Source organism: Typopeltis vanoorti, chromosome 7 (genome assembly GCF_054136105.1).
Source record: "Typopeltis vanoorti isolate ZY-2024b chromosome 7, IOZ_Tvanoo_1.0, whole genome shotgun sequence".
Taxonomy (NCBI): Eukaryota; Metazoa; Arthropoda; class Arachnida; order Uropygi; family Thelyphonidae; genus Typopeltis; species Typopeltis vanoorti.
The window spans coordinates 103,543,062-103,556,339 of NC_143555.1; the positions used below are offsets into that span (position 1 = coordinate 103,543,062).

At 35.0% G+C, this 13,278-nt stretch overlaps 1 protein-coding gene across 1 annotated transcript in view; it reads right to left on the reverse strand.

The window, feature by feature from the left end:
- Positions 1 to 1,839: 1,839 nt before the first annotated feature.
- LOC150104925 (adhesion G protein-coupled receptor L4-like) overlaps positions 1,840 to 13,278 on the reverse strand; it is a 99,778-nt gene continuing 88,339 nt past the window's right edge. Inside the window, exons 18-19 of the mRNA XM_090395088.1 lie at positions 11,606 to 11,695; positions 1,840 to 2,151 (exon numbers count right to left, since the gene is read on the reverse strand). Coding sequence (XP_090251214.1) covers positions 2,023 to 2,151; positions 11,606 to 11,695 — 219 coding nt within the window. The 3' untranslated portion in view covers positions 1,840 to 2,022. The remainder of the gene's footprint in view (positions 2,152 to 11,605; positions 11,696 to 13,278) is intronic.

Below are 13,278 nucleotides of genomic sequence, written 5' to 3' on the forward strand. Positions count from 1 at the left end.
CGTGCAGCATTGTTGAATGAGAAGAGGTTAGAGCTGATGTGAGTTTGGAGCTTAGCTTGTTTGCTCTTGCGATGAAGGTGTCTGAGTTCTTACCGCTTCCGCATATGATTTGGACATGGATGAAGGTCGAGTGCCTTCCTGTGGTGCCGAATGTGAGATATTATGATCTGGAGGGTGACCTGCTTGGTTGTTTGTGTCACTGCTTGGAGGAACGTGGTTCGTTCTTGTTGATCCACGGTTTTGTGGATGGAAAAGGCATCCCTCGTAATTAGCGGGATGTGGTCCTCTGCAGTTGGCACAGCAGGCAGGTGTGAATTTGGGCTTGGTGCAGGATTTGGTTTGGTGACCCTCACCACATTTTAGGCATCTATAGGCAGCTCTGCACAGTTTTAGGGCGTGCCCGAAACTTTGGCATATGTGGCATTGCCCTGCTGATGCCTTCTTCCTTAGAGGTTGGTTGTAATTTTAAGCTTACAAATGTTAGTTACTTCATGGATTCTTTTTTGTGCATTGGAGATTTCGCCCAATACCAGTGGCATTGGTCTTTTATCTGACCTCAGCATCCTACTGACTTTGATTGGGGTCAATCCTTGACTGATGAGGTCAGCTGTGATCTCATCAGTTGTGATGACCTCAGCCACCCCTCTTAGAACCACTTTTAGGTTCTCGCTTGCTAGCGCAAATGTGTGAAGGGCAATTTAGAGTTATCCAGCATTTTCATCATCTTGCGATAATTTGTGACAGTGGTAGGATGAATCTTTACACCCTCGTCAGTATTTCTTGCCCAGGAGAAATTGATATTTTGTTCCCCTAGGGATCTTGAGACTGAGGTCCATTTACCTTTATCTCGAAGGATCACTGGAAGGACCTTTTCTTTTCTATGTTGGATGACTTGATTTTCGTGAGTTGTTATATCTTCTTCCATTTCATCTTCCGATTTTTTTCTACTTCTTTTATTAGATTGTTCTTCCTGCGAACAATCGAACTGTCGGGGAGTCTTTGTAAGTGGAACAGGTGTAAACTCCCCTTCGGTGGCCACATCATCGTCTTTGGTGTCATTTACTTGAGTGAAGAGATTCAAGCAACCAGGATATTCCGTTTCAAATTTCTTTAGAATGAATTTGAGAATGTCAAGTGACATATCTTTGTTTAAATGTTAAATGGCGTCCTTAATATCTTTTACATTCTCCATCCTTGTCTACAATGAAGGAATATTCCTGTCGACCTATGTGGGTCTATTGACAAAATCCCTTAGACTCACGCAAGAGTCTACCAGCTAAGCAATGCGTAATCACAAAAATAGTCAAAGCGAACAAAGCTTACCACTGAATATCATTCGGAAGTCCCAACAATACCATACTAATCAAAAACGCGAGACTAATAATCCTTATGACGACTGGCTTAAAGGGGAGAAGCAAGAATGCTTTTCATCTTACCTGCTATCTGTAGAGGACAGTGTAGGGATAAGTGTTATTGAGCTATTAAAGCTCTGATCATGGCAGGAGGGTAACAGCAATAGCCGAGCCTCAGTTAGATCTTCACTGGCTACAGCATTGCCATCCATTACCCTCCAAGGGTACTGGATTGAATGAAACAATCACCACATCTCACGGTCGATTGATCCCTCATCCTACATGAAATTCTATATATATAAAGCTGATATATTTGAGTTTCAAATTGGTGTGTAATAAAATTAGTTATTATAATCAAAATAATTAAATTCCTAAAAAAAAATTATACATTTTTATGTTTATTGATGATAGTTTTATATATGTTAAGCATTTTATGCTTACGGGGGGAGGGGGAATGAAATTAAAAGTCACTTACTGGTTTAAAGGTTTATTTATGTGGAATTCGAAACATGCTACTTATAAAAATATTCAAAAATCATGATTGCTTTTTGACAAAAAAATAATTAATGTAAGGTTTTTTTTTTTTAAATTCATAAAAGGCAAAACAAGCATGCGAAGAGGATTATTGTGTAGTTTTAAAACATACAGTATATGCTTTCAGTGTTCAGACTTAAGTTTCTGTAGTTGTAGTTTTCCAAATCGGGTTAGAACCTCCTATGGAATGAATAGAAAGGAAAGAGCTGTCCAAGGTCTGCTGAGGCAGTAGGCTGGAAACACGAGTTATTTTTCTAGAAGAAAGCTAGAAGAAAAAGCGACTCTTTATATATTTTTAATGTAAACATAATACATACAGAAATTTTACAAATAAATACAATTTGGCATAATATTTAAAAACATAATTTAATACACAATTTTTAAATATTGGTCCATTTGTGGAGTGAGTGGACAGTGGTCCACCAATATAGTTAAATCTTTAGAATTGTAATTCGCGATGAATTACTTAAAACTCAGAGGGAAGGTGGGGTGGAGAGAAGGGGGCATTTCCTCTTCAGAATAAGTTCTATCGTCAAGTATACTTCGCAACTTCCTGACAGCTGTTTTGTTATAACCGGCAATCAAGATGTATTCACAAAATTATACATCTGCTCATCCAAAGGAAAATAACTCATTCCATCTATGATATACGAAAACAATTGTCATAAATAGGTCACCGGAGATAATGTAACATTATTAAGTAATTATTTAAGGAGTTGTAGAGGTCAAATGTAGCACGCATGCGATATCAAGCGTAACAATGGGGGGGGGGTATTTGTTAATTTACTTTATTCATTTATATATTTGGTTTAATACTTTATTCTTTTAAATATGAAATAATTCTTATATAATAAGAAAACTGTTTCCATCGTGTTTCATTCCTGAATTCGAAAATTCCAGTTATTGCGATTTTGACTTCACACAATCAGTTACGAGCTTAGTAAGCGCATTACGTATCAGCAAAATCAAATAATTTCGTAATCAAATATTTCAGTATAATCCCGAATCTAAATTAATAATTTCAAGCATAATATCGAAACGAAATAATTAGTCTCAGGATTTTAGCTAAAACATAAGTATTCCCACCCATAGCAATAAGAGGGAGGTAGAGGGAATAGAGACGGATACTAATTACTTGGACCATGGCGCAGCCCTTAAAGCACAAGTGCACATAAGTGAAAAGACGTCGCTACAGTTCGGTACAACTTTCTCTCGAAGACCCTGTTCCGCAAAATAGTTCCATGTTACGATGCAAACCCGTCATACGATTTACAGGTGTTTAGATATGAAATGGGTAGAAATATGTGTTCGTGTGTGCAGCAGTTGACCAAAGCATTTAATGAAGCATATCTCATCGAACTATGTGCAGGGTATTGAAGGGGATCAGTACTGGCAGCAGGTCACATGCGTATACAGAAACCACTGATTTCTACGAAATTTCTAATTTAGTGGCCCGTATGAGAAAAATGTCTCGGATATCAATGCGGATTTCCGAGACATTTTTCTCATCATTGAACTCACACTTCGGACAAATATGTGATTATGAATTTTCAAGCAGACTTGAATATCTTTAATTCCTAAATCGAAGTGATATTCACTGAGGTGACTGTTTTATATTTATAGAAATATAATTACCATTCCTCTGATTATTAAAAATGAGTTTTTTTTTGTTGATGATTTTATCTTCGTACATAATTGCCGATGGATTTCCTGGAGTTTCTATTGATATAAAAACTCAATGCTTCGTGTGAATATTACTAGTCTCGTCATTGAAAATATGAAAAAAAAAAGGGGGGGGGGGATCCTATACATTCTCATTGTCGAACGCCTTGGAAAAATATATTAAGTTTTCGATGAATGTCGAAAATAAAATCTACAGTACAACCATATTACAGTGTGTGTGTGAAAATATGACGATCTGTCATAGAGGCCCTTTAGGAATTATCCTTGGTGGAAGATAACTCCCAAGGATCATATACTGCTGAAAGGATGTGTGGCGAGTGCATGAATTGAATTATGTCAATGGAAATCATTCCTTCTAAAACACAGATAAAACACTTCATATTTTAGTAAACGTTTAATATACTTTGACACGTACTAATCCCACCCTCCCAATCTTCCTACGTGTAAGATAACAATATATAGTTGAAATATAAACTGAATTCGACTGGTCTTTAAATGATGCCGTTACCAGAACAATTTACCAACATCCGACATTCCTCATTTTCGTTATTCTCTCCAACTCACATCTAAACGTCAGAATCAATCATCTCGTATTCAGCCTAAACCGAATTCGAAATGCTTACTTTTACTTGACGTCACAATAAGAAATAATATTTTGATATTTTTCAGAAGAATATTACATCCAATTGTTGCGCAATACCTACACAGATGTGAAATATTTTTGCGTACACTGTTAACCAAAACAAAATGGATTGAATAATTGTCGAGGGATTTTCTGGGGTTTGGTTTCTACTGATATGAGAACTCAATGCTTCGTGTGAATATTACTATTCTCGTCATTGAAAATATGAAAAAAAAAAAGAAAAAAATCCTATATATTCTGAACAATTTCTCAATTTTGAACGCCTTGGAAAAATATATTAAATTTTCGATGAATGTCGAAAAGAAAATCTACAATACAACCATATTACCGTGTGTGTGTGAAAATATGACAATCTATCATAGAGGCCCTTTAGGAATTATCCTTGGTAGAAGATAACTACCAAGGATTATACACTGCTGAAAGGATGGAAATCATTCCTTCTGAAACACTGATCAAACACTTCATATGTTAGTAAACGTATAATACTTTGACACGTATTAATCCCATCCTCCCAATCTTCCTACGTGTAAGATAACAATTCATAGTTGAAATATAAACTGAATTCGAGTGCACGCCACACTGGTCTTTAAACGATGCTGTTGCCAGAACAATTTACCAACATCCGACATTCCTCATTTTTCGTTATTCTCTCCAACTAAGATCTAAACGTCTGAATCAATCATCTCGTATTCAGCCTAAACCGAATCCGAAATGCTACCCACACCGCACCCGCCAGTTCCATTACCTCATAAGCCTTGCATTTAACCTTTCGGTCACCTCACCACTCCACATCCTTAGCTTAGGCCCCTTCCACCGCCATATTAGTCCGTTTGTTCCTCATCATTGAAACGACATTCTAAAACGAGTCCTGAATGAATTGTTAGCATCTTTGGTAGCAAATGCTTCGTCTAAGACAAATGAAAAACAGAAAACAAGCCTTTACATACAAGTGTAGTATTGTGACGTTTACTTGACGTCACAATAAGAAATAATATTTTGATATTTTTCAGAAGAATATTACATCCAATTGTTGCGCAATACATACACAGATGTGAAATATTTTTGCGTATTTATTGCATGGGAATTAACTCATGAGTAACTTCTAATGTAGAAATATTTGCAAGATTATTAATAAAATAATAGAAGTAAATGTTAACTGAATATTAGCTTAAATTTATAACATATTAAAACTATTTTTTTGATCAAATTTTTATTTAATCTTCAATAATAAAGGGATAAACGAAGAATTCCAAAATATCCTGGATTTCAGTTCCTTAATGCAATATTTGAAAGATAGAATTGGAAACGAAATTTTCAGTTATTTCATAATATATGATCAGTTCTAGAGACAAAATTAGTTCCACTTCAAGCATTTCATACTTGACAATGAACAGCATGGGTTTACTAAAGAAAGGTGAAGGTTGAGCAACTCGCTCACATTTTATAATAATGTTACCGAGTTAGACAAGGCGAATGGATACAACATAATACGTCTATATTGTACTAGGGCTTCGCTATGACAAAATACAGAATGGAAACTGCTGCATAAATTAGGGAATATGGGATTGGATTATAAAATAAAATATTAACTTGCATAAGAGAATAATTGTCTTACAGATATCAAAAGTGGCATATTGGAGTTGTGAGTCAAAAAGATTTAAGGTGTCTAATGGTGATTAAATGGACCAAGGAGTGATACACTGGTATTCAATCTTTACATTGATGTCATTGGGAAGGACTTGACAACTGCCTTTTCATAATCTGCTTATTATGAAAAGGTAGGCAGCGTAATCAAGAATGGGGCTGATATGCAGTACTTGCAGAATCATTTGAATAAACTTGACAGATTTGCGCGCTTGTGAAAATGGCTATGAGTTCAATGCTAGTAAATCATGCAAAGGTCACTTTGGTGTGATGAGATATCCAATGTCATATTATATTACTGGGATTATGCTAGAAGAAAGTGATCTTAGAGTTTTAATAGATAGGAAGTTTAAGGGCAGTATAGCAAAGATTTCAAATACAAATCAGAGGATAATTGCAATCCTGAAATGAATCTTGACATGTGAAGATAAGGAAGTCATTTCGCTTCCTTAAAATGCCTTGATAAGACCTCTCTTGGAATAATGTTGCTCAGATCTGATATCCCAGTTTCGGCAGTGGTTCTGGTGCAGTGGAGGGAGTGCAAAGGGGAGTGTCAAAATGATATCAGGATTATGGAATACAGATTATGAAGACAGTGAGAATTGGTGAACTGCAGACAGTAGCAAAATGATGCAGCCAAGAAGCTGGTGAGAGGTATATTTTTCTCTCGGTGATGCGTGATTGGAATGGATTGCCTTTCGGGGTGAGTGCAGATACTGTCCGACCACAGATGCGAGACCCCTCAACACTTCTGCGCATGGCAGAAGAAGGCGAATCCACTCCGATAATAGGATAATCAATGATGAGTGTTATTATTATGCGTCGGAAAATTAGCTTTTCTTTTATGAAAATTCTAGTTTATAAAGTGGTATATGCTTGTATAAAAGATGGGAAAATGTACGTATAAAGCACGTGATTGTGCGTGTTGGTGACGAATTCTACATCGCCTTATTGCTTTCTCCCCATGAAGATGAATTGATTTTTCTCAGCAATGTGCCAGCCAGAGTTCCCGCATCTATGGGTGGACAGTAGCGTGAATGAAATCAAGAAAAGTTATTAGAGGTGGTGTGGGTGATAGGTGGCCTACCTCGATGAGGCTCTGATTCCCTGCAGGTGTCTGTTAATAAATAAATAAATAATATTAATAATAATAATAATATGCTGATAAAATGATTTTCTAAAAATTTTCTTAGAACTTTGAAAATATGGCTTAAAACTGACAGAAATATTGTCGTCATATAAAATATTTTAAAATAAATTCCACTTTTTTTTCAAATTCATTTGGAAAAATATTTTGAATTGATATTGAGAATATTTTCTAGTGTCATCTAACCTTTACTTGAAACCGGAACTACAGCAAACAAACCAAAAAAAAATGGGGAGGGAGGGAGGGAAGGGGCGGTAATTTCTTTAGTTGTGCAAAAAAAAAAATGAACGCTATCACTCGACAAGTAAATGATAGGAAACGAACGTTTATATATAATTGTTGCAGATTCTATCAAAGCAGGATTCAAATTAATGAAAAGAACAGCAATTGGCTGAAGTTTACTATGCGAAATTGATTATCGCAGTATTTACTTTTATCACAGTTAGATGATCATGAATTCTGAAGCAGTCTTCAGTATTTTTAATTCCTCATTTGAAGTGATGTTCACTCAGAGGACTGTTTACAGTCCTCTGAGTGAACATCACTTCATCTTTTTTTTTTCCAACGTTTTACAACAAAATAATTCTCATTTCTCGATTTTTTGAATGAGGATTTTATCTTGTTACACTGTTAACCAAAACAAAATGGATTGAATAATTGTCGAGGGATTTCCTGGGGTTTGGTTTCTACTGATATGAGAACTCAATGCTTCGTGTGAATATTACTATTCTCGTCATTGAAAATATGAAAAAAAAGAAGAAAAAAATCCTATACATTCTGAACAATTTCTCAATTTTGAACGCCTTGGAAAAATATATTAAATTTTCGATGAATGTCGAAAAGAAAATCTACAATACAACCATATTACCGTGTGTGTGTGTGTGTGTGTGTGTGTGTGTGTGTGTGTGTGTGAAAATATGACGATCTATCATAGAGGGCCTTTAGGAATTATCCTTGGTAGAAGATAACTACCAAGGATTATACACTGCTGAAGTGATGGAAATCATTCCTTCTAAAACACAGATCAAACACTTCATATTTTAGTAAACGTATAATACTTTGACACGTATTAATCCCACCCTCCCAATCTTCCTACGTGTAAAATAACAATTCATAGTTGAAATATAAACTGAATTCGAGTGCACGCCACACTGCTCTTAAACGATGCTGTTACCAGAACAGTTTACCAACATCCGACATTCCTCATTTTTCGTTATTCTCTCCAACTAAGATCTAAACGTCTGAATCAATCATCTCGTATTCAGCCTAAACCGAATCCGAAATGCTACCCACACCGCACCCGCCAGTTCCATTACCTCATAAGCCTTGCATTTGACCTTTCGGTCACCTCACCACTCCACATCCTTAGCTTAGGCCCCTTCCACCGCCATATTAGTCCGTTTGTTTCTCATCATTGAAACGACATTCTAAAACGAGTCCTGAATGAATTGTTAGCATCTTTGGTAGCAAATGCTTCGTCTAAGACAAATGAAAAACAGAAAACAAGCCTTTATATACAAGTGTAGTATTGTGACGTTTACTTGACGTCACAATAAGAAATAATATTTTGATATTTTTCAGAAGAATATTACACCCAATTGTTGCGCAATACATACACAGATGTGAAATATTTTTGCGTATTTATTGCATGGGAATTAACTCATGAGTAACTTCTAATGTAGAAATATTTGCAAGATTATTAATAAAATAATAGAAGGAAATGTTAACTGAATATCAGCTTAAATTTATAACATATTAAAACTATTTTTTTGATCAAATTTTTATTTAATCTTCAATAATAAAGGGATAAACGAAGAATTGCAAATATCCTGGATCTCAGTTCCTTAATGCAATATTTGAAAGATAGAATTGGAAACGAAATTTTCAGTTATTTCATAATATATGATTAGTTCTAGAGACAAAATTAGTTCCACTTCAAGCATTTCATACTTGACAATGAACATCATGGGTTTACTAAAGAAAGGTGAAGGTTGAGCAACTCGCTCACATTTTATAATAATGTTACCGAGTTAGACAAGGCGAATGGATACAACATGATACGTCTATATTTTACTAGGGCTTCGCTATGACAAAATACAGAATGGAAACTGCTGCATAAATTAGGGAATATGGGATTGGATTATAAAATAAAATATTAACGTGCATAAGAGAATAATTGTCTTACAGATATTGGAGTTGTGAGTCAAAAAGATTTAAGGTGACTAATGGTGATCCAATGGACTAATGAGTGATACACTGGTATTCATTCGTTACATTGATGTCATTGGGAAGGATTTGACAACTGATGATTTCGAAAAGGTAGGCAGCGTAATCAAGAATGGGGCTGATATGCAGTACTTGCAGAATGATTTGAATAAACTTGAGAGATTTGCGCGCTTGTGAAAATGGCTATGAGTTCAATGCTAGTAAATCATGCAAAGGTCACTTTGGTGTGATGAGATATCCAATGTCATATTATATTACTGGGATTATGCTAGAAGAACGGTGAGCCGGCTACGGATCTTAGAGTTTTATTCGATAGGAAGTTCAAGTACAGTATAGCAAAGATTTCAAATACAAATCAGAGGATAATTGCAATCCTGAAATGAATCTTGACATGTGAAGATAAGGAAGTCATTTTGGTTATTTAAAAGGCCTTGATAAGACCTCTGTTGGAATAGTTTTGCGCAGATTTGATATCCTGGTTTCGGTAGTGATTCTGATGCAGTGGAGGGAGTGCAAAGGGGAGTGTCAAAATGATATCAGGATTATGGAATACAGAATATGAAGACTGAGAATTGGTGAACTGCAGACAGTAGCAAAATGATGCAGTCAAGAAGTTGGTGAGAGGTATATTTTTCTCTCGGTGATGCGTGATTGGAATGGATTGCCTTTGGGGGTTAGTGCAGATACTGTCCGAATACAGATGCGAGACCCCTCAACACTTCTGCACATGGCAGAAGAAGTGACTTTCACTCAGTCTCGTCATTGACAATATGGAAAAAAAAAGATAATAAAATATGTTTTTTTTCTCAAAAAATATTATGCATTTCGAAAAAAAAAACTACAATATGTTTTATAAGGAATTCCATTGGCAGTGCGTGAAAATACGACTGTGTGTCATGGAATCCCTTCAAGATTTATCCTTGGTAGAAGATAACTCCCAAGGATCATACACTGCTGAAAGGATGTGTGGCGAGTGCATGAATTGAATTATGACAATGGAAGTCATTCCTTCTAAAACACAGATGAAACTCTTCATATTTTAGTAAACGTTTAATATACTTTGACACGTACTAATCCTACCCTCTCAATCTTCCTACTTGTTAGATAACAATTCATAGTTGAAATATAAACTGAATTCGACTGGTCTTTAAACGATGCTTTTACCAGAACAATTTACCAACATCCGACATTCCTAACGTTTCGTTATTCTGTCTAAATCACTAAACGTCTGAATAATACATCTCGCATTCAGCTAGATCGAATTCGAAATGCTACCCATATCTCGCCGCTCCGATTCAATTCCACGCCGTTCTTTGTGGAATAAATTTTTTTTTTTTTGTTTTTTTGAAACAAAAAAAATGTTAGAGTAGATATATTAAAATTAGCTTCTGCTTAATTCTAATTAATGTCTAGATGGATCGGGGAAGCATTCATGCAGAATAGATGTGAAACGGAATTCTTGCTTCTCTTTACCCCACCCTCCCCTCACACTGACGAAAATATCCGCAACGCATTGCCAAGTCGACGTGGAGAATCCGTTGCACCGTGAGTTTATACTGGATGGAAATTTTACCGAAACTTTAATATCATGGGTCATGATATTAAAGGATAATTATAGCCGTAATTCATGGGTATCATTTCAACGATCTTTATATTAAAAAAAAAAATCTAAAGCAAAATTGTGCCACTCGAGAGAGTGAATTAACGAACCGCGTTTCTCCGAAAATTGGCAAACTTTCGGAGAAACTTTAAATGCACTTGATATTGTTCTTCCATAATGTAAGGTAATTAATATAAATGCAATACGCAACAAAATTTCATTTTCAATGCAGCCGCGAAATAAGAATGAATAAAGCAATGAATTATAAATTATTAAAAATACAATCAGTAAATGCAGCCTTTATTCCAAGTTCCACAGCCATTAAAACAGCTAAGTTTCTAGCTATTGATTATGTTTTACACTAGTGCGTATTTTTTTTATTTTTTTTTAAAGTTAGGCAGAAGCTTAATTTCATCTTCAACCTAAGTGTGAGACCGTCCACTTATTGGAGGCCTGAAGTGGCTTAAAAAAGTTACATGTTTAGTCTCTAATCTACTGCAAAACATCCTTAGCCCACCTACGGTACAAAAATGTACTCTAGGTTTACAAATAACTTAATGTGTGTGGGGGAGCAACATAAAAATAATAACTCTAAGATTTATAATTTATTGCTGTTACTATTATATATACACTATTATTAACGGGGAAAAGCAGAAATACTTATTGTTTTCAGAAAATTAAAAAAAAAAAAATTCATTCGTTTATGTCTTTGAGAACGGACTTTTGTTTCGATCTATGTATACGATAGATATATTATGTCGGAATGAACATCTTACCAAGAAAGGACACCTGCGTCGACATATCCTCACAATTATTGGACGAAAGTTGTCGTTGAGAACTAGCTGAAAGAGAAATATGAAGAAACCCTGAAAAATAAGATATTTCAATTTACACAGTGTCCCAAAGAGGTAAGTGGAATTTATCTACTATACAATTTTGAAAAAGAATATAATTTTAAATAAAAATTATTTTGTTCAGAAGTGAGAGAAGAATCATTGCCAGCAATTATATATATATATATATATATATATATATATATATAAAAGGCAGGTTTATATTTAAAATAACTTGGTATCTTTAACATATATTATACCCAAGGTAAAAAAAACTTTCTACATATATATATATATATTAAGGATACCAAGTAATTTTATAAACTTTTTTTTTTTTTTTTACTCCTTCTCCAAAGTAAGCAAAACAGTTAAGTTTGCGCCTGAACGTAGTTCAAGTCTAAAAGGTAGTGCAACACCAGGGCAACTCGTTGTAAAGGTGGATAAAGTTCTGATCATTATTCTTAGTATTTGCGCCTGAACGTGGTTAAAGTCTAAAAGGTAGTGCAACACCAGGGCAACTTGTTGTAAAGGTGGATAAAGGTCTGATCACTGTTCTTAGTATTTCCCATAATGTAAAACACATCGCACTAGAAGATGTATACTGTTATACATTATGTTATGGGTGGGGTCACAACCCAGACCGGTTTCAACCTTTTTTTTTGAGGTCTCCTCAGTGAGTAGCTAGACCCTAAAACACCAAGGTTTTTAGTAATACAGAGCCTTATCAACTTTACCTATACAAGTTCTTACAAGGTGCCTTTACTTTGAATAAGAAACTCTGGATAAGATAAAGATGTGAATTTTTTTTTTTTTTTTTTACTTGGGAATAATATATATATTAAGGATACCAAGTAATTTTATAAACTTTTTTTTTTTTTTTTTTTTTTTACTCCTTCTCCCAAGTAAGCAAAACAGTTAAGTTTGCACTACCTTTTAGACCTGAATGTAGTTCAAGTCTAAAAGGTAGTGCAACATCAGGGCAACTCGTTGTAAAGGTGGGTAAAAATCTTTTTCTTTCTCAACCACTTTCTGATGAACTTTATGCTTTCAATAGTCTTTAGTTACTTCAAATCCATACTTTTTACATAAATGCCAGTGGATTATCTTAGCTACGTTATCATGCCTTTTACGGTACTCAATTTGTGCGATTTTGCTGCATCCGCTTATAATGTGGTCTACCGTTTCTTCCTTTTCTTTGCACAATCTACATTTACTGTCTTCTTGAATTTTTTGTATTTTTGCCTTCATAACGTTGGTTTTAATGGCTTGTTCTTGTGCTGCAAAAATTACCGATTCTGTTTCTTTCTTTAGTGCTCCATTTCTCAACCAATGCCAGGTCAAGTTTCTGTTAGCGCTGTCCTCTATGCTGTGAAGGTATTTTCCATGCAATGCCTTATTTTTCCATCTTTCAGTTCTCACTTTTACTTGGTTGGTTTTGTATTCCAATTTTGTATCCATGGATTTTAATAAACCCTCTTTCCTTACCTCAATTAGGAAATTTTCCGTTGTTTGCTGCAGATAATCATTTAAATTTCGTTTTTCTTCTTCAATAACTTGCTTCACTTGTAATAATCCTCTACCTCCTCTTTTGCGTGCTAGATATAGCCTATCAATGT